The sequence below is a fragment of the Lissotriton vulgaris genome, chromosome 6 (assembly GCF_964263255.1).
Source record: "Lissotriton vulgaris chromosome 6, aLisVul1.2, whole genome shotgun sequence".
Taxonomy (NCBI): Eukaryota; Metazoa; Chordata; class Amphibia; order Caudata; family Salamandridae; genus Lissotriton; species Lissotriton vulgaris.
This window is the reverse complement of record NC_141694.1, coordinates 829250819-829273495: the sequence shown is the minus strand read 5'-3', so window position 1 is coordinate 829273495 and position 22677 is coordinate 829250819. Positions and strand designations below refer to the sequence as shown.

Genomic DNA, 22677 nt, shown 5'->3' with positions numbered 1-22677 from the left:
TGAAATCACCAGTCGCGGACAAACACCTCCAGCACTTGGGGGAGGAAGTAGGGAACATCTTGTGCAAGCGATCTGGTGTATGGCACCATTGTGTCATGACTTTATATGCATTTTCTGTTTGCGGGATACTGCGAAAAACCCTAGGTATGTCGCGCCATAGACGGCCCCACTGTGCGGGCGAAATTCCCTCGTCAGACGCCTGTTGCCACTTGCGCTGATACATATGTACGAGAGATAAGGCCCTTGGATTCCTCAAATGAGCGGACCAGTTGCACGTAGGGGGTAAATGGGCGGGTTACTGCCTCCTGCATCTCCACCGAGGTGACCCAATGCCGTAATTGGGCGTACTGCAACTCCGTTCCCTGCGGAAGACTGAATTCCTTTCTACACTGCTCAAAGGATTTGAGTACTCCCTCCTCAAAGAGGGCGCAAACCACCCTACATTCCCCCTGAGTCCATCTATCAAAAGTTTGAGAGTGGTATGCCGGGGAGAATAGGGGATTACTCGCTATGGGCGTGTGGGGAGAGGGGAAAGTTGTGAGGCCTTTGCGCACTGCTATTTTATCCAAGATGTCTAACACCATTTTGGTGGGTACTGCCAGATAGGCACTCCTGGAGCGTGCTGCCCGGTGAAGCCATGTTCGGTCCTAGATGGTACGTCCAGTGACCATCCTGTCCATGTGCAGCCAGATTTTTTCGCTTTCTGTAGTCGTCCACTCGGACGCAAAGCGGAGATGAGAGGCCCAGTAGTAATCTAAGAGGTTAGGACAGGCCAGTCCCCCTCTATCCCGCGGCATCATGAGGATCTTATGAGAGAATCTCGGCTTGCGCCCTCCCCATAATAGGGCGGTAAGATAACGCTGTAAGCCCTGAATCTGATGGTGCGGGATCAGGGTGGGCAGGCACTGGAATCTGTATAATATTTTGGGGAGGATTGACATTTTGATGGCGTTGAGCCTACCTACCCATGACATCATCAGAGGTTTCCATCTACGTAAGTCCTCCCACACTGTCCTTCTACAGTCACACCAGTTGATTTGGGTCCAGGCGTCTAGGGAAGGAGTCAGCTTAAGACCTAAATATTGGATGTGGTCAGGGGCCCACCGGTATGGCGCGAGCCTCTCCAAGGCGGGGATCTCCTCATTAGAAATGGTAAGGTTAAGTGCCCAAGATTTGGCATGACTAATCTTGAGCCCTGAAGCCCTTTCAAAGGTTTGCAAGAGGGAGTGTAGGGCCGGGAGAGATTTGTGCGGACATGAAAGCGTGAGGAAGAGGTTGTCCGCAAATAGCGCCACCTTGTTCTGCCAACCCCCCATGGTGACACCATGTATGTCCGTCCGCTGCCTAATCATCTCTGCCAGGGGTTCCACCACGAGGGCAAAAAGCAGAGGGGACAGAGGGCATCCCTACCGGGTGCCCCTATGAATTTGGAATGGCTCGGTGAGTTGTCCATTAACTCTGACTCTGGCTTGTGCAGGCCTAAATGGCGCCATGATCCGGGAAATCATATTCTGGCCTAAACCGATCTTCTGCAGTACTGCCCCAAGGAAGGCTCAATCCACCCAGTCGAAACACCTTTTCCGCGTCCAGCGATAAAAGGCAAGCCGGCACACCCCAGGCGTGCGCCTTCTCCACCTAGTGGGCAATCCTGCGCACATTGTCTGCTCCTTGGCGATTGCAGATGAAGCCAACCTGGTCCGGTTCCACCAAACCAGGCATAAACGGGTCCATCCGTTTAGCGAGGGTCTTGCTGTATATTTTGAGGTCAGTATTCAAGAGCGCTATAGGGCGGTACAAGGCGCATAAGGCGGGGTCCTTCCTAGGTTTGGGTATGAGCGCTATTTCCACCATGCCCAAAGATGACGGCGGGCCATCAGAGTCCGAGAAAGAATTATACAACCGCAGAAGGTGGGGTACAAGCTGCGCCTGAAAAATGTGGTAGAAAGACAATGGTAAGATATCCGGACCTGGAGTCCTTCCTAGGGGAAGGTCTTTTAGGGTCGCCAACAGCTCCTCCGCAGTTATAGGCCCCTCGAGAGTCTGTGCATGATGAGGATGTAGTGAGGTCCAAGTGCACTGGCTCAACGCATTGTTGATAAGAGCTGGGAGCGGGGGTTCCGCCGCATAGAGTGTGGCGTAGTAGGCCCTGAAAGCTTCACATTTGGCCCGCTCCGAAGTGACTCGCGAGCCGTCCGAGAGTTTAAGATTGGCTATGTGAGCCTTCGCTGCCCGTGCTCGCAATTGCCTTGCCAATAGCGTGCCTACTTTGTCCCCTCCTTCGTAATAACGCTGTTTCAAGGCGATAAGCGACCTCTCCGCCTTATTAGTGCGCAAAGCGAGCAGTTGCCTCCTAAGATTTGCGAGCTGCCGCCTAGATGCAATCGAAGTATGGGTCTGATCCTGCTTTTCTGCCCCCTTGATATCAGCAGACAGTCTATCTTCCAAACGCCGGGCCTCGCGCGCTTGCGCAATTATAGGTGAGGTGACGTGACCTCTAATTGTGGCCTTGAAGGTGTCCCACACCACTGGGAAAGGCGTCACAAGATATCATTGCTTGCAAAATAAGAGTCAATGGCAGCGCGTATGCTTTCAACATCAGCCGGGTCCCGCAGAATACTCGGCGGTAGGCGCCATCTAGAAGCATGGGGGTTGCCAGCGGCCGGGTCCTGTAGGAGTAGCTCAACATGTGCATGGTCGGAGAGAGATATATCAGACATAGTCGCCGCCAGTATGTTTCGCACCATAGCGTGAGAGACGAAGAGATAATCAATGCGCGAGTACGAGCGATGCACGTGTGAATAGAACAGAAAATCCTGTGTCTCGGGCGAGCCATACCGCCAGGCATCTATAAAGCCCAAGTCTGATATTTGCGTACGGAGGGCAGAGGACATGGCCCCCATCCCAGTCGAAGACGTTCCACTACGGTCTGCCCCAGAATCCCATGCCAGATTAAAATCTCCTCCTAGAATCAAGGAGGGGTCTCCCTGAGGAATGTGATCCCTCAGCAGTGTACGGAGATAGGAGTCCTGCATCTGATTTGGCGCATATACTTTACACAGCGTAAATTTGCGCCTCCCAACGTCAACACCCACCTTAATAAAGCGCCCGTCCGGACTACATAGAGCCTTGGTCTCCCTCTGCCTGATGCCACTCCTGCACAAAATGGCCACCCCAGCCGCGCTGAGGGCCGCCACAGCCCAGATTTGGAGCGGGTATTTGGGATGCGCCATGCGCTGGACATCTCCTTTCAAGAGATGATTTTTTTGGAGGAGTATGATGTCATGTTGTAGGAGATATCGCCATACCTGTTGCCGCTTGTTTGGAGAGTTAAGCCCCTTGACGTTAAGGGAGAGCACCCTTAGAGGGCAAGGGGGGGTCATTGTCAGGTCCTATCCCTTGTTAGTCCTTTGAGCCACCGCAGGGAGCCACGCATGCCTAGGGAAGAGGCGCGCAGGATCGCTTCTTACTTGCCTGAGGACAAGCTTCATCGCCACTGTGTTACCCGCCCGCCACATGCAAGAGAGTAGAGAAAGAGGAAAGAGAGGGAAAGAAATGAGGACAGGCACAGGAGAGAAAGGCAGTAAACCAACAATGGCCAACCGGGCCATATCAGTCTGTTCCCGTCACCGAGCATCCTACACCCAAGGGTTCGGATAGGCCCAGGGATGTCACTGCCTCAGGAACAAGTGGGGGTAGGGTTGCAGCCGACCTCAAGTCCGTCAAGCAGGGGAACCTCGGCGCCCCCCACCCTTGAAGAAGGGAGCCAGGGTGTAGATCAGGGTGGTACATCGATCTGCAATCCTGGGAGTAAGGATGCATTTCAATGGGGGTATGCTTCTTAGTCCAGTGCAGGCGTGCACTCAGTCTGTCATGGGGTTGAGGGATCTGAGCTGAGGTCTTCCTTGTCCCCCTCGAGGGATCGTATGTGCGCGATGATATCCTGTTTGGCCTGAGAGGCAGATTGCTCATCTATGCACGCCGAACGTCGATGGCGAGGCACAGTAGTCCAAGATAGTTTGGCAGGCACGCGTTCCTGATGGCGAGGGCGAGAAGGGCTAATTGGCGGAGATGTCCAAATACAAAGCAATTGGGCCGCCTCCGTGTATCTCCGCACCACCCGGCGTTTAGATTCCCATTGAAAGATGAGGGCAAATGGGTGCCCCCACTGATACGAGATGCCCATGTCCCGCAGTTTCTCAGTCACAGACTTGAAAGCACGGCGCCGCTTCAGGGTGTTGGGCGCCAAGTCCTGGAAGATTTTAATCTTGTGCCCATTGTGACAGAGATTTGGCTTAGCACGGGTCGCCTTGAGGATGGCCTTCTTTTCAGTGAAGAAATGTACTCCAGTTAAGATGTCCGGAAGGAGACCCAGCCTCCCTGCGGGCCCGGAGACCATGTGGACTTGATCCAAAGTCGGAGGAGAGGCATCTTCGTCCCCCCATACCTCATGAAGGAGTCGTGCCACGTAGGTCATGATGTCTTTCCCCTCCACACCAAGAGGAACCCCCGGATACAAAGGTTGTTCTGGCGACGCCGGTTTTCCAAACCCTCCTACTTAACTTGAAGCTCTTTGTGTTGTTCCTCTAGAGTTGCAAGGCATTGCCACAATTGCTCCTGATCCTCCGTGCGGGCATCCACTGTTTTTTCCAGCCCATCCACTCAGTCTCCCAAGTCAGTCACCTCCCTTCGAAGCTCTGGCACACACAAGTGCACCTCTGTGCGCAGAGCGCCAATCTCCGACTTGAGATCAGACAAGAAGGATGTCATAAACGCCTGGTTCACTGGTGTCGAACCTCCTTCGGCCTGTGGTGCCACCGCGTTGGGAGCCGATGCTCCCGCCTTGTCCCACATTGCCACCACGGTGTTGTCTCTGGAGGCAGCAGCCAGATCCTTCTTGCCACCTTTGGAACGTGTCATCGCCAGGCTGGGAATGTCCAGTTGCCCATCAGGATGCGTGATCCGTGTGTGGTTGCTCCCATGTAGGCGAAGAGAATTACCACCCAGCCAATTCCACTCGCGGCTTCAGAGTGTGACCTCCGAAACTGCAGCCGGTGGGGACTCCGCTCAGGTTCTCGACCTCCAAGACGCAGGACACTGTTAGTGTCGGCCCCTTCCTGCTTTCTCCACAACAGTGCCTACCAGCGTGACATTGTGAGCACAGAGAGGCCCTCCAGCCGAGACCAAGGTGACCGAGGGCCCTTTCCAAAGGCCCTATTGCCCCACGCCAGTCCATACACCTCGTTCCGTAGCTAGGTCACTCCCTGCATGTAGGGCCTGTGTCGCTCCAACACCTATCTGCGGATCGTGCCTCGCGGTTGTGGCCTCAGTTGTTCACTCGCCAAGATATAAGAAGTCCGATCTCCTGCTCCAGTTCACCAGCTAACGTGGCGCACGCTGCAGGCCTCCGCAGTGCCAGTGCGGGCTGTCCCGGGCCTCCGTGCTGCCCCGCTCAGCGGCCGAGGAATGATAGCCCTTGTTTCCTGCACTGGGTGTCAGCTGTGTCTTAGGCCCCTCAATACCCCCCCAGGAAAAAGCAAGAGACGCAGAGGTTCTAGACAGGGTTCAGGCTCCCCAGGCGTCACTGCCCGCTGGTGTCAGTGTCTCTGGGCCGCCCGATGCAGGGGTACAAGATGGCTGCTACGATCCGCCGTGGCCCCCAGCCCTCCGTTGCGCAGTACCTATGAGGAGTCACCCTGTGATGCTGCAGTCGTAGCTCTCTTCTCCGGGGCCTGCACCTTAAGGATCCACTCGGCGAAAATCACCAGATGCGGACTGTCAGGCCGCTGCTCCACTAGGCTGCTCCACCATACCTTTGGACAGCCCCGGTGCAGATCCCTTCTGTGCTTCACCTATAAGCCCACTCCAGCCGCCTTCCAGTAGCTGCAAGGCATCAGCGTCACCGTGCCTGCCTCTGATGTTCAATGTAGGCCCTTATGTACGAGGGCCCCGTGGGTTATCCGGTCAGGAGGGAGGACCTCCACACAGGACTTCACAAAATGGCAGCCCGCACCTTCAGGCCGCCAGTCCCCCGCCTCACTCCGTGCCGCCGACCGTTGCTAGTGAGCGTTCAGGCTATTCTCGGGTCTCCAGGACACCCCGTCCAGTGCCCACCTCGTGTGCAGCCCCCAGCACCGCTAGTGTCGCCAGGGAGGCTCCGCAAGGCTGCCTGGCCGACTCCCGTCTCGCCGCTCAGTCTGCCCCCATCTCGCCGCTCGGCCTTCCCCCAATGCTATCCGCTCCAGGGCGGGCCCCACCGCCACAGCCTGCGAGGCTGCCTCAGCCGGTCTGGTCGCTCCGTCCCCTGTCTACACCTGCAGGGGAGTCAGCGCGCCCAACCCGCAGTCCGTCCAGGGGGCTGCAGGGCACAGAGCCGGCTCCACCGGAAAGCTGTCAAACTGGCGGGGCGCCCCTCCGGGCCTTTGACATCCCTTAGTCGCCACCTGGAAATCGCCTCCAGGCACTGCGCATCACCACAAAAAAAAAATGCCCCCAGGCCGCAGCGGTCAGTGTCCACCCCTATGGCTGCAGATATAGCGCCCTGGCTCCGCTATAATCGCTGATGTAGGTGGCGGGCCGCCGGAGCTCACTGGAGGCACGTCTCACTGCATCGCGAGTCAGGCCACGCCCCAACTCAACCTGTTTTATGTACATTGCATTGACAGAGTGCGTAAAGTCTGTATTTAGCCAGACGTAAAAGTAGAAATAGAAAAATATTACTCATATTTTTTTTTTATTTTTTTTTTTGTATTTATTTATTTATTTATTTATTTATTTTTATCCTCATATTGCGAAGTTCTATGTGTTTGGAGTTTCAGGTTTCTTCCTCCGATTCTCTTTACCGGAACTGCCCCTTGGTCTCTCATATTTGGGGAGTTTACCATCTTCTCGATGTTTTCAGAGGAGTACCCTTAAGCCATTACATAGTAACAAATCTGATTTGGAAATGTGGGGGGAGCTAGCCACCTTGGCTACTCGACGAGTATCATACTCGTCCACCAGATGTTGTTTCGCATTAATCATGGGACCGTGTGTGCCAACCCTATATTGGGATTTAGGTGATTTTCCAAGATTTCCCAATATTTGAATCTCTTACAGGTAATTCCCCTCCTGTCTAGTTTATTAATCCTTAAGACAGAGTTCATCCAATCTCCATGTGTTGGAGGGGATGTCCCAACCCAGTTGATGCAGATCTCCCTCCTTGCCAGTACAATTAGCACAAAGAGTAGATTTTCCTGACATTTAGTTAATCCCCCTCCATCTCTTGTGTCTTCAATCCAAAAAGAGTAAGGGTTGTACTTACAGTTAGCTGTTTATGCATGATCATGCTCATGGTCTTACCAACTTCTTTCCAGTATTCTTCTAATAGGGGGCAGTTTCTGAACATGTGGACATCATCTGCCTTTTCTTCCCCACATTTCGGACATTTTTTTACGCCTGCGTTTTTAAATTTGGACAGTTTTTTCAGTGTCCAGTATGCACGGTGTATTGTATATAGATGATTTCTTTTCAAAGCCGCTGACTTTAGAGTTGACAGCAGCATTTTCCTACAGATTTTTCCCATATTCTGTCCAGATTGGCTATTTGTAGATCTCTCCCCCAGATTTGATCCTCGATCTGTGTGTCTCCATCTCCTGCAGCTATAAAAGCCCAGTACCACTTTGCAACCTCTTTGTTAATGGGTGAGTTTTTTACCATTTCCTTTTCCAGTTTTTCATTCTCTTGGTTATTTGCAGGAATAGTTCTGGCCCAGCTTGAAATTTGGTAATATTTAAATTTGGAGACTGATTCGTTGGTGATTCTTTGAAGTTCTTCCCATGTAACCAGATTTGATCCTTTTAATAGTTGACCCCAATAGTTGATATTGGCTAGTTTCAAGGGGTTTGCCATTAAGTCTTTTAGGTATTCTGGGGTTCCTGGTGACTCCCATATAGGGGCCATTGCGCTGTAGTATTGAATGTTTAAAATTGCTCTGATTTGCGCCCACAACTTAGCTGCCTCCCTTAGGGTCTTCAATTTTATTTTTTAAAGTATTTTGGATGACCGAATTTGAATAGAAAATGATCCACTGATTCTGTCATTGCTTGTAAATATTTTGGATAGTATTGATGACTTTTTAGCAGTGTTCGCATGTTTTTGAACTGAAACGCCTTGTGGTACTCCACCAGATCTGGGCTTGATAGCCCTTCACCTTGTTTTCCCCTCCTGAGTTTCTTCCAGGATATCCTCGTTCCCTTCGAGGCCCATATAAAGCTGGTGATATCCCCCTGTGGTTTTTTTAAAAGGGCTTTTCCAAATTCCAAAGGAATGGTATTAAAAAGATATGTGTACTTGGGCAGAATTTACATTTTGACAATATTTGATCTTCCTATAAAACTTAGGGGTAAACTGGACCACACTTTAAGTAGCTTTCTCACCTCTCCTGCCACTTTATTGAGGTTACGCTGTGGAATCTTCTCTAGTTCATGGTTTACTAGAATACCTATGTATTTTATTTCCTTCTTGATGTTCGAACTTTTGAACTGTGTATTCCAGGTCATAATTTCGGTTTTAGTATGATTTACCAGGTAACCTGAGACTTTCCCAAACGTACTTATGATCTCTTCTATGGCTGACTTAGAGCTGACATAATTGTCCGTAAAAATCATCAAGTCGTCTGCGTACAGTGCGATCTTTTTTTCCCATGCTTGATACCTGAACGGGGTTATTTCTTTAGTATTTCTTAATTTATTTGCCAGCGGCTCAATGTATAGGTTAAAAAGCAGAGGCGAGAGAGGGCATCCCTGCCTAGTTCCTCTTTCTATGTTCACATCCTCTGTAAGACTGCCATTAACTAGAATTTTAGACCTCGGTGTCTTGTAAATTTCTTTCACGACATGCATGAAAGGTTGACCTATGTTGTTTTTGGTCATGATTTTTTCAAGAAAGGACCAATTGACTCTGTCGAATGCCTTAGTGGCATCGACGGTAAGTATAGTAAGGGGAACTTTCTTTTGCGTGGCTATGTCAATGGTGCTCAGATGTTCGTGTGTGATTTCATGCAATTATCCCCCCTTAACAAATCCTTTTTGGTCCGGGTTTATAAGTTGGGCCATTACTCTTCCTAAACGGGCTGCCATGATTTTTGTAAAGATTTTGTAGTCTGCATTGAGCAGCGATATAGGTCGGTATGACTCACATCTAGGAGGATCCTTACCAGGTTTTAGAATGATGGTAATTATTGCGTCATTCCAGGAATCGGGTATTTTGCTTTGTTGTTTAAGGGTCAAGTTTGCCAACTCCGTGATGTGTGGTGACAGAATGTCTCTTAATGCCATATATAGCTCATTTGGTAGAGCGTCAGGGCCTGCTGCCTTACCTTTTTTTAAGCTTCTGATTACCTCCTTTACCTTGCTTATTAGGATCTCTTTATTTAGTTCTTCCTTATCCTCCCCAGTTAGAGCTAAAGATGGGATGCCTTCTAGGTATGTGTCAATCTGGCCTTCTTGAGGATTGGTATCTTCCGTATATAACTCAGCAAAAAATTTCATGAACTCTTGTCTGATTGTATTTTCATCTGTACTTAGGTTCACCTGACCGTCTTGATGTATACTCCTTACTTTGTTCCTGGCTTGATCTGTTTTTAGTTTCCATGCAAGCCACTTTCCGCAGCCTTCCCCATATTCATGGTTTGCTAATTTGCTTGATTCCCACTTTGTCCGCACTCTGTCTTCTAGGATGTCGTCAAGTTTTTCTTTCTGGCTTTGTCTATCTCTTCCTAGTTCTTTTTTCCTACTTATGTCTTGTTCCACTATTATTTGGGCGTCGAAGGAATTAATGCTTTTTTCCAGATCTGTTATCTCTTGCCTCGTTTTTTTATTTTTATATGCTCCCAGACTTAATAATTTTCCCCTTAGCACAGCTTTATATGTGTCCCAGGTGATCTGTTTTGTCGTACCAGTTTTAATATTTTCGAAAAAGTTTTCTGTTTCTAGTTCAAGTTCCTTCACAATTTGCTGATCTAATAGTATGGCCCTCTCTACCTTAAATCTTCTTTGAATTTTAGTTGTCTTTACCTGGAGTGTTAGTTGAACAGCGGAGTGGTCTGAAAAATGGGCCGGGAGGTGAGCTAAGTTTTTTACGCTTCCTGATAGATCTCGGTCAATAAGGAAATAAATCAATTCTCGACCTGTGCCCCAGTTTTTTGTTATGTAGCGTGAAGGGCTGATTTTTTTCTCCAAATGTCTATCAGCTCTAAGTCTCTTTTATATATGCTGATCCACTCCCTCATTTTCTGTAAGTTCGCCTGCCTCCCCGGGGGGGACCTATCAATGTTGGGATCCATTATAAGGTTAAAATTACCCCCCAAAATTATTGGGGTGGTAGCTAGAAGTAGGTGAGAGTAAAGTTTCCGTAAAGGGTCTGCGTCATCTAGATTAGGTCCATAGTATCCTGCTATTGTGAATGGGTTATTTTCTATCTTTACTCTAGCTATTGCCCATCTTCCCTTACAGTCTACTTCTTCTGATTCCAGGGTAGCTTTAAGTGACTTTTTGATAATTATCGCTATCCCTTTAATGTTGCATTCTTGTGTAGTACATATGTACGTGTCTACCCATCTTAGGTTCTTTATTATTTGGGCCCATTCTTCTTTCAGTAGGTATGTCTCTTGTAGTATGATTATTTCACTTTCTGATGTTCTGAGATACTCAAGAATTTTGTTCCTCCTGCTTTTTGTCCTCATACCGTTTACATTCCAGGAGAGTATTTTAAAGTCTTTACTCATACTCCCCATCTGCCCTGTTTCCCCCTGACGCATCCCACTCCGGTATACTGTTTATTTTGTTATTTATGGTAAGAAACTCCTTTTCGTTTTTCCATCTTCTCCGACTTTTGAGGATTTTATTCTTGGTTTTTTCCCTATTTTGCTCCCCACCCTTTTTCTGTTTCGTGCATTATATCAGCAGAAGGAAAAATCTTGGCAATTAACCCGGGAGGGAAACCAGTGGATGTACAGGGCAAGCAGGTCATATTAAGCTACAGCCTACGAAATAGGAACTTTCTTAAGCAGGAACAATATCCTAAGGGTATCTCTCCCAGAGAGATCAAAAAAAGAGCCAGGAAACGACCCAAAGAAAACACGAAGATTAACTCTGAAAGTGGGATAGCTTCCTCCAGAGGGATAGCCGATTCATCCCTGAAAGGGAAAATCAAGGTAACTCCGTCACTGAGAACCTACTTTAAAGTCCAGCTACAACAGAGCCCACACACGGAGGAGCAGACACAGGTACAACTGTCACCAAAAGACCCCCCTTTTTTGGGAGGAGAAGAAAACGCGCTCTCTCCTGTCATAGCTGATCTATATTCAAAGCCACAAACAAACTTAGACCCTGAAAAAATAGCACCAAGTAAGAGTAAGAGCAAGGTAGTATTCAAGAACTTGGAGGTTACTTGGAAAATTAAAGCGGCAGGCAAGGAAGAAGCTGCAGCTGCCCCCCAAAAAGTAATCATGGCAAACGGGGCTGCTAAAGACACCGTGGCCGCAGAAATAAGGGGGGAGATAACAGATGACGAAGATGGAGTGCCTGAGTTGCAAAAAACGGGAGATTTTATTCCTAAAAACCACACAGATGAATTTCTTGAAAGGATATGGACGGAGATGCGAGAAAAATTTACCATATCAGAGGCCAAGCAGGCCAAAATTCAGGAAGTGTGTGAGAAGCTGGACAACAAGCTTAATGCACTGGGGGACAGAGTGACGGCTGTGGAGAGTGAAGTTGGCGCTCTGAACAAAAAGGTGGAAAAGAATCAGAAGGAGATAAATTCCTTGAGACAGGAGAGCAAAATAATGAATGAGAAGATGGAGTCGCTTGAAAATCAAGCCAGGAAAAATAATATAAGGATATTAAATGTACCAGAAAACCAGGAAGGATCAGACATTAAGAAATATGTGGTGGAACTTCTATCAGAACACTTTCCATGGACTGACAAAGCACTGCTCGAGGAAGATATACAAAGAGCACATAGAGATCCATTTGGTAAAAACAAAGAAAGAAAAACACCTAGGAATATACTTATCAACTTCAAAACCTACGTATTAAAGGAAAAAATTCTGGGAGAGGCATTGAAAAAGGGAAACTTCAACAAAGATAACTGGACCTTCAGAATCTGATCTGACATGTCGAAGGCCTCCCAAAACAGGCAATGGGAGCTAGGAAATCTAATACCAGAACTGCAACAACTCAGCGCAACGGTACAGATGAAGTTTCCTCCGTCACTAAGGATAATGTGGCGAAACAAAATGAGAAACATAAGAGACCCAGAGGAAGTTAAATCTCTTATTGAACTAATGCGAGAAAAAATCCTGTCGGAAGAACCAATAAGTTAACGAAGAAATCTTTTTAGAGTCTCAGGAGCGGTAGAATAATGGTAGAATAATGGTGTAAGGCGTTGCAATAATTTTAAACACACACAGGTCAATAGTCAAGAGTCAAGGTGTTACTAAGGGTTAAGAAGATAACCCTAAGAAAAGAAGAAGGAGGCTTCCCCAGGGAGGGTAACGACAAAGCACAAAAAAGAAATATTACTCATATTGCCAAAAATAACACATGTAGCACCTTTCATAATAAACAGATTTAGACATGACTAAGGCAGCTTTTTATCTAAGCATGCATTACTCCAACATGTCCACTCTGAAGAATTATCTATGCATTTTATGCATAGCTTAGATTTGGTTATGCTGGCAACTCTTGTGTATATTTATGATCCAGATTATTTTGCCCTATTTATCAATAATACCCAGTGTCTAATTTTACTAGAGAAGATTGGATTGGAAGTCAACAATACATTATAACACAATGGCTGTTAGATGGTGCATTTTCTATCAAATGCATGTGGTAAGTTTCCATAGTAATACATTAAATTAACTCAATTAACCTTAAAATACTCTTTTCTAGGACAACTCACAGGCCTTGATTTACAGAAGGATATAAGTGTAATCTCTTGAATACCAATGGTAACGCGACTTCCCCCATTAGTATGACTCTCATCGGGTGATACTCCATCAAATGGATTCCCATTGTCATGCTACAGCATGTCACTAGGGGCCATATGTATCAAGGAACTAATTTGCGATTCTGTAATAGCGATTTTTAAGAAATCGCTATTTCAGAATCGCAAAATGGTATGTATCAAGAAAAACGCATTTATTTAGCGATTTCTTGATATTCCTTAATTGCGAATTCGCAAATTGCGAATTCGCAATTAAGGAATACTTTTCCATTCATTTCTATGGGCCAGGAGGCCCATAGGAAGGAATGGGAATTTTTTCTCAATTTGCGATTCGCAATTTGCTAATCGCAAATTGAGAATAATTTCAGGGGTGTCCAAAGGACACCCTGTTGCACCCCTGAAATAAGTATGGGTGCACATGTGGTGCACATAAGGGCATGTATGAGCGTTACATGGCACTTAGAAAAATGCAAAAATTGGCATTTTTCAAGAAAAACGCAAATTACCACCAACTTGAAGTTGGTGGTAATTTGCGATTCCTTAGGGACAATTTGCGATTTTTTTTTAACTTCATACATTGCATTTAAGGAATCGCAAAATTTGCGATTCCTTATTTTGCACGGGATTTTCAATCATACATCCCATTTAGCAAATTCGCATTCGCAAAGGCCGAAATTCTGCATATTTCGGCCTTTGCGAATGCGAATTTGAATGATACATATGGCCCTAATAGTTCTTCAGTCAGAGAACCCGCTAGTCGGATTGACATTGTGGTGCAAACTATGTGCTGCTGCTTTTCACAGGATTATACTTACCACACGTCTGTACAAGAGGCAGGCCATTAACTACCTTTGTATTGCTTGGATCACTGAATCCAATTAAATGTGACTTTAGTTTAATGTTAGTTTTCGCAGAACACTACGGTTCTAATGTAGAAGTGTATAAAGGAGAATTTAGAACTTGATACTTTATTAGCTGAAGGAAGTGTTCGCCTAGACGTTTAGCTGTTAATCAAATATATATAAAGATAAGTGGAGGGAAACCAGTGAGAAGTTTACAGATGAAAGTAAGGTTTTTAAAATTGTTCCAAAATGGACTCGAGGCTACTGGAGTTGGAGGAGCAATAAACAATGGGATCAAACGGCCATAGCCCAAAAGCCGAGATCATTGCAGAAGTTTGAATTTGCATAATAAATCTGGCTAATTCATTGCATGTCATAGCTGCCATGTTCTTCCTTCCTGCAGAAATCGTGGATGGCAATGCGAAAATGACCCTTGGAATGATCTGGACAATTATCCTCCGATTTGCAATTCAGGATATATCAGTTGAAGGTAGGATAATTTAGTTCTGGCTTTCTGCTATGTCATGTCATCCTTGCTGTGCTACTCAAATTTAAACTGATAGGTTGCAACAAAGGACTAAGGACCAGATGTATGAAACCATTTTGAGGTTATAGGCCATGTGGTTTGCAAAATCACATGATTTGTCACGACAAAATAGTGTTTGGCCGCATATTAAAGCCCTTTTCTTTTAGGAACAATGACAGGCGGCTGTAGGGGCAGGAGTGACAGGCAGTTGCCCAGAGGAGCACTGCCTTCTCCCCACTGTGTCCTCCCAGGCAGGAAACCTTTTTTGAAGCAGTACCTGTTTGTGTTTGGGAATGTGAACGCAGAGATAGAGGTCGCCATTCCCTGCAAAGGCTATTATCCCTGCATTGACAGCCAATGACAAGGGCTCACAAATAGATATCTGCCTAATCAGAGGTGCAACTAGAGCCAAATTTCGGGGGGGGCTAAGAAAAAATTTCGGGGGGGGCTGAACCTTTAATCAGTAGGCAGAGTGGAGCTGCAGGGGCTCTTAAAAGGGGTGAAACAACTGCAAGGCCTAATTAACATTCAAATGGTCCTTTAAAGACCTGTGAAACGTTCGGCTGTGGCTGTGTGTGTGCCCGGGATCTGTCTCATCCCGGGCTGCCACACACGACGGGGGGGCTGAAGCCCGGAGAGTCCAATGGGTGTTGCGCGCCTGTGCCTAATTAACTTGCATTAGGTATGTTGTTCTGTGACCCCCTGCAAAAGGGTGCTTTGTTATGCAACCAGTTTGCACTTACAATTTGCCACCTGTCTGTTGGTACATCTGGCCCATATTTGAAATTATAATTGTATTTATTCTTTTCTAGTTTCAATTCATCAGTGTCTAAGGAGAGATTACACCCACTGACTTCGTAGATTTTCTCTACCAGGTTATGTAGAACAAAATTATTGAGATGGTCAATAATTTAGTAATGATAGCTACTGATGTCAGTAATTGTTATTAATAATACTTACGTCATCATTTATCCAAGAAACTCATCCTAGGGAGCCATTCTCAGTTGAGAGCCTTCATGAGAGATACACTCTACAAAAATGTTGAAGACCTCCTTCCCTGGCTTGGTGGGGGAGTCACACAGGGAGCCCGCTTGAGCCAAAAAGTTTTTTTTAAAAACCAATCGCAATGAATTCACAGAAGATTTGTGGTATAGTAAAAAATAAAGCGCTGTCTCCCACGCTTGTTTTTTTAGTCCCCTGGGTGGGTCAGGTCCGGGATTGTTTATATTTTTACAGGGGAGGGAGCGAACATGGCCACCCTCCCCTGGTCGATTTCGTCCCTGGGGCACCCAGCCTTATTAAAAGTAGGTGGGAGGCCCGCAGCCCCCCTTCGAGGCCAAATTCGGCCCAGAGACCCCATCCTCCCGGGCCCAGCCAAAGTTAAAAGGGGGGAGGGGACATGCAGCCCCCCTCCCCAGGACAATTTTGGTCCCGGAGACTCCTTCACCCTGGGACCGGCCACAATAACAAAAGGGAGGGGGGGGGGGGCTGCAAGGGCAGGAAAACCTGTTTTTGCACTAGTTTGGTGGGAGCAATTTTAAAGCTCCTGCCAAGCAAGAGAAAACATGAAGTCCGCTCCCAGCTGGCGGGAGGTTTGAAAATGCTCCCGCCAGCTGGGAGCAGACTACAGATCTATTTTCCTGCCAGTAGTAATGCTGGCAGGGAAACAGATCTGAATATTGCTCCTAGCTCCCTGTGGGCGGAACAGTGCCAGCTTCTACTGAATGAGGGGGCGCCAGCTAGGGCCTTGGGGATCCCCCCATGGCCCCAACCATATATATATATATATATATATATACACACACACACACACATATATCTATATATATAAAAACGAATGTATGTCTGTCTGTTTGTCCTTTATGCATTACTACACCATTCATCCGATCGCCATGAAACTTTGGGAAGTTGTTGAGTACACTCCCGCAAAGGCTTCTGGCAAAATAAATAAATAAATAAATCATGCAAAGGTTTATAGCAAAAAAAACAAAAAAAAGGAAAAAATTAACCCTGGGCGAATGACTTCACTACGCCCACGAAGTGGGCGTAGTGTTGCCTACTTCGCCCTTTGCAAAGTAGGCGAAGCAGGCAACACTACGCCCACTCCTTGGGCGTAGCGAAGTTGCCCGCCACCCGCCTCCCTCCCGCCCTCCCGAACATACCTAATTTAGTAAATGGGCACATAAAAAATAAATAAAAGGCACTTACCTTGTCCGCCTCGTCCCGGGGCTCCCTCTGCTCGTTCACGCCGCCGTCTTGATAAACAATGCGCATGCGCGGCCGCCCCGCATGCACATTGGTTATCAAGACGGCGGCGTGAATGTGGTGTCGGAAAGGGTAAGCGGGTTTATGGGCTTACTTTCCTGTGTGGGTCGACATGTTTCGGGGCGACATGCCCCTTCGTCAGGACCAGGGTAAGAGATCCCCCTGTCACTCACTAGTGTGTCGCCACAATGGGTCTATTTACAGAAAGGTGAAAAAAAGGATCAATGTGTATGTATATATACTTTATATTTTAATACACATCCCTTGCTAAACAATAAGATACTCATGTAGTATGCCTGAAAAGACAAGAGCACGGTATTAATAATGCGCGGATCCCAAGGCGCTATTTTTAAAATACTTGTAAGAAAAAGGACAGACATACATGTAGCAGTGGTCCAGCCCTAGGAAACCCAGGGAGGAATCCATAGTTTTACATTGATAATCACACACACAAACTAAACTCACACACTATATACATATATAATACAGATGGATTGGCTGGATAGTCTGTACTTATTTTCAATACATACTTATTATGGTGAGGAACAGTGCCTCATGGGCCAACACTAGATCGAAGGGTATTTTAGGGGTCCAACTGCAGGTGGGACAAAAATAAAACAGAAAGGCATATGTAGAGGATTTGGTCTTAGTATTCTGATGGTAAGTATCCTAGAGTTATATTGGTAGCATCCCATATGCCACTGTCTACTTGTTCTCCCTTGCCGGCTATGCCATACTTACTCAACCCCCAGCCTCGTTGTGCTTCCTTCTCCGTCCGTGGCCTCCGTGGTAATGAGGATGGAGGCAGGGGCGGGTGTTTATATAGCTGCAGTAATTGGTAAATTGGGGTTGGTCTGATTGTTGAGGGGTCGATGATTCTGGACACCTGTGCTCAAAAAATATTGCGCCGAGGTCCGGCTACTGCGGTAGCCATTGTCAACTGGTCACCGACGCTGGTTCGACAAGGGGCAAGAGAGTGGGTTTTGAAATGCCCCGTGATATTGTTGCTACAAAAGGCATTGTTTCCAAAAATTAAGGAAGTCAGAAAGATAAGTATTCTAACTGGGTGCGGCCGCTAATTGAAGCGGAGGAGTGTTCCTGGGACGCGTATGCGTATAACGCAGATTCGTATGTGCATGCGCGGAGGAATGGGTACGACTCCGCGCATGCGCGATCTGCCTGGAAACGCCGCGGTGCCGGGCGAGGTGTACTCGCCTTTCGGAACGCTCGGTATGGAGAATGGGACGCCACACATCCTGAGGCAAGTCATGCACAGGGTGTGGTGTAAAGCGACCTAGTAAACCAATAACAAATTAATATTTTATGCTAGGCATGATGTTGGAATAATTTAGGTTTTGCTGAAGAAAATGGGGGAACAACTGAATAGGCACTTGTAGACTACTAATACAGTTTTTTGTGCTGCAATTCTAATCCAGACACAGATAGTGACAACTGATTGGGCATGTGTCACATGGTCTCATCATACAGTTTTATAAAAAAAGGGTTTTTTTGCAGCAGTTCTATACCAAAACACAGACAGTGACAACTGAATAGGTAACTATCTTTTCATAATGCTGGTCAGGAATTTAGATGGGACCAAGGTATATCGTCATTTAGGCCGGTATGATGTGTACCTAGCCGATGCACCCAGCGTTGTTCTTTTGTTAGTAGGTTTTTGTCATTCTTGAAGACTTCGATGATTGTCCATTTCAGATCATGAATGCTGTGGCCCTTGGTGACATAATGTGTAGCCATTTTTGTCGTGGTTTTTTTGCAGCGCACATTGCTGCGATGTTCATTCATACGGATTTTCACAGGTCTGCTTGTCATCCCTATATATTCTTTATTACAGGGACAAGTGATTAAATAGACCACGTTGCGACTATTACAATTCGTAAAGGCGCGTTGTTCCCATGTGGTTTGGTTGGAGAAAGTGATAGTGCGGCTTTTTTGCGTGTATTGACAATAGGCCTCCTATTTCAGAAAGTCTGGTAGGGGCGTTGGACTCTGTGTTTCTCGGCCTTTTGTGGACCAGTATATCTTTCAGATTTTACGAATTGTAATAGTCGCAACGTGGTCTATTTAATCACTTGTCCCTGTAATAAAGAATATATAGGGATGACAAGCAGACCTGTGAAAATCCGTATGAATGAACATCGCAGCAATGTGCGCTGCAAAAATACCACGACAAAAATGGCCACACATTATGTCACCAAGGGCCACAGCATTCATGATCTGAAATGGACAATCATCGAAGTCTTCAAGAATGACAAAAACCTACTAACAAAAGAACAACGCTGGGTGCATCGGCTCGGTACACATCATACCGGCCTAAATGACGATATACCTTGGTCCCATCTAAATTCCTGACCAGCATTATGAAAAGATAGTTACCTATTCAGTTGTCACTGTCTGTGTTTTGGTATAGAACTGCTGCAAAAAAAAACTTTTTTTATAAAACTGTATGATGAGACCATGTGACACATGTCCAATCAGTTGTCACTATCTGTGTCTGGATGAGAATTGCAGCACAAAAAACTGTATTAGTAGTCTACAAGTGCCTATTCAGTTGTTCCCCCATTGTTTTTCAGCAAAACCTAAATTATTCCAACATCATGCCTAGCATAAAATATTAATTTTTTATTGGTTTACTAGGTCGCTTTACACCACACCCTGTGCATGACTTGCATCAGGATGTGTGGCGTCCCATTCTCCATACCGAGCGTTCCGAAAGGCGAGTACACCTCGCCCGGCACCGCGGCGTTTCCAGGCAGATCGCGCATGCGCGGGGTCGTACCCATTCCTCCGCGCATGCGCATTCGAATCTGCGTTATACGCATACGCGTCCCAGGAACACTCCTCCGCTTCAATTAGCGGCCGCACCCAGTTAGAATACTTATCTTTCTGACTTCCTTAATTTTTGGAAACAATGCCTTTTGTAGCAACAATATCACGGGGCATTTCAAAACCCACTCTCTTGCCCCTTGTCGAACCAGCATCGGTGACCAGTTGACAATGGCTACCGCAGTAGCTGGACCTCGGCGCAATATTTTTTGAGCACCGGTGTCAAGAATCATCGACCCCTCAACAATCAGACCAACCCCAATTTACCAATTACTGCAGCTATATAAACACCCGCCCCTGCCTCCATCCTCATTACCACGGAGGCCACGGACGGAGGAGGAAGCACAACGACGCTGGGGGTTGAGTAAGTATGGCATAGCCGGCAAGGGAGAACAAGTAGACAGTGGCATATGGGATGCTACCAATATAACTCTAGGATACTTACCATCAGAATACTAAGACCAAATCCTCTACATATGCCTTTCTGTTTTATTTTTGTCCCACCTGCAGTTGGACCCCTAAAATACCCTTCGATCTAGTGTTGGCCCATGAGGCACTGTTCCTCACCATAATAAGTATGTATTGAAAATAAGTACAGACTATCCAGGCAATCCATCTGTATTATATATGTATATAGTGCGTGAGTTTAGTTTGTGTGTGTGATAATCTATGTAAAACTATGGATTCCTCCCTGGGTTTTCTAGGGCTGGACCACTGCTACATGTATGTCTGTCCTTTTTCTTACAGGTATTTTAAAAATAGCGCCTTGGGATCCGCGCATTAGTAATACCGTGCTCTTGTCTTTTCAGGCATACTACATGAGTATCTTATTGTTTAGCAAGGGATGTGTATTAAAATATAAAGTATATATACATACACATTGATCCTTTTTTCACCTTTCTGTAAATAGACCCATTGTGGCGACACACTAGTGAGTGACAGGGGGATCTCTTACTCCGGTCCTGACGAAGGGGCATGCCGCCCCGAAACATGTCGACCCACACAGGAAAGTAAGCCCATAAACCCGCTTACCCTTTCCGACACCACATTTTTTTAATAATACCAGCCAGTGTTTATTAAATAGTTTTTGTATCACTAGGCCAGGTATATTTTAACATCACTTCTCTATCACCCCTGACCCCACTGACACTCACTCCATTCACTCACATAGCACCCACAATTTAAAAAGGTGCTCCAGCGTAGTCGCTTGTCGCAGCACTGCCCTGTCCGGCAGCCGGGCGGGAAGACCCCGATGATGAAGCATGATACCAAGGGCCCTTTTGGTGTGTGAGGGGTATTTTAATCAAGTGTGTGTATTCCAAAGTCAACAGGATACACACTAACCCTCTTTGAGGTGGACCCTTTTTGATTACGAGTAGGTTGTCAATGAAGCCACTAACTCTTTGTATCTGTCCTTTTCCCACTGTTTTGCAAAATGTTCTTTAATTATCGCCAATTTTCAGTGCATTTAGGAAGAGGAACTTAATTCGTATTGAAGATTCTTGCCTTTCCTTTCTCTTACCCAGATCCTAACAATGAAGCCCAAATACTACCATCGAAAGCAGTGGATCATGTTTTCGATGTTGATATGCATTGTATTGTAAATGATAACTAGAAAGAAATGCCCACATCGGTTTGTTTCTTTCTTTCACCTTTGACAGAGACATCCGCCAAAGAGGGCTTGCTGCTCTGGTGTCAAAGGAAAACAGCTCCCTACCGAAATGTGAACATTCAGAACTTCCATCTTAGGTGAGTAATGTGTTTTGAATGAGACTATAACTGTACATTTTAATGTTAGACGAATAACGTCTGAACTTTGGCCATAGTCTTTTCTAAATCATCATGATTACATTCCTTGTGCCATTTTGATGCATGAGGGAAAGGATGTTATGTCCTTGATCTTCTCTTAGTAGTAGAACGAACCTGTGACTTTACAGCAGTATTACTCAAAAACTACAAAATATTGAGGCCCATGTGTATGAAGAATGTCTGCTATAGTCATTAAAGTAAAACATATTTTAGTAAATTATACTTTAAAATCTGGTTAAATGTGTGTTGTAGATAAACGAGACATGGATCTTCTCAAAAATGTTTCCCTACGATTATTGACTTGACGTCCGACACGCTTTTCATTCCAAAGCTCTTTTTCTTTTAAACAATTTGTAAGACTTTTTTCTACTTAGGCTGTCCTCAATGTTGTTAACTTTGAAACAGGAAGTGACAACGGAGGAGAAAAGGAAGTGCAGTGTGTCACAGCAGAAACGTGCAAAGTAAAAGGAAGCATTCCTTTCACTCTCCACCAACAGGAAATCAAAAGCTGCCCCATTGTGCCTTTACTGCTGTAATGGTTCTGCTGACTGCTGCACGTCTTGTTCTCCCCTGCTGCCTGTTCCTGCTTTATTTGTTGAAGGTAATCAGTTCACAAAAAAGGACCACGGCCTTAATAAGAAATATGCACACATTATTTTAAAAAATGCTCTAAATAATTCTTGTGATGTCCCTGTTTTGGTGGACTTTTTGAGTCGCAATTATATGTGTGGTGAATTACAATGATTGGAGATGTTGTGTCTATGAAGTGGCGGGTCTTCAGCTCCTTTCTGAAGTGCAGAAGTGTTGGCAGCTACATAAGCCATCTTACTTATATACATTAAAGTAAAACACTTTCACTTGAAGCAAAAGTCAAATAAGGGAAGCCTTCCTAAAGCAGTGATATCCAGAATGGTACTGATTTTTCTATTGAAGACCAGACACTCTGTATTCTAAAACCTTTCCTTGAAATTTTGTAATCCAATGAGGAGCTCATGGGAGGTAGGAGGATGTGCATAAGGAAGGTGTCACGCGTGGCAGCCAACACGGTCGAAAAGATAACCGGGATGGCCGAAAAAGGACATAATGGTATGGTCAGCACTATCCCTATTGTGACTTCATTGGACAGTCATGGGCATCACCCTCTGCCCAGTTTGTCCCAGGTACTTGAGTGTCACATGTTCATGTACTTCAGCAGTCCCAACATGCCTCAAAATGCAGACTTTTCCCTTAGTGGGTAAGTAGAAGTTATGGCTCCACCCGAGACAGAGGGAGCACCTACCTACTACATACCCCATAAAGGTAACTACTGTATTGCATTTTGATTTTGAGCATTTGATAATCTGATATTGTGGGGTGTGTGGCCATAAAACAACCATATCCCAATCTATAGAAAATTTCTGGTCA

General features: G+C 46.1%; 1 protein-coding gene across 1 annotated transcript in view; it reads left to right on the top strand.

The window, feature by feature from the left end:
- The window catches only part of ACTN2 (actinin alpha 2), a 369946-nt gene that overhangs the window by 190173 nt on the left and 157096 nt on the right, over positions 1–22677 (top strand). Inside the window, exons 4-5 of the mRNA XM_086926858.1 lie at positions 14233–14319; positions 21126–21213. Coding sequence (XP_086782984.1) covers positions 14233–14319; positions 21126–21213 — 175 coding nt within the window. The remainder of the gene's footprint in view (positions 1–14232; positions 14320–21125; positions 21214–22677) is intronic.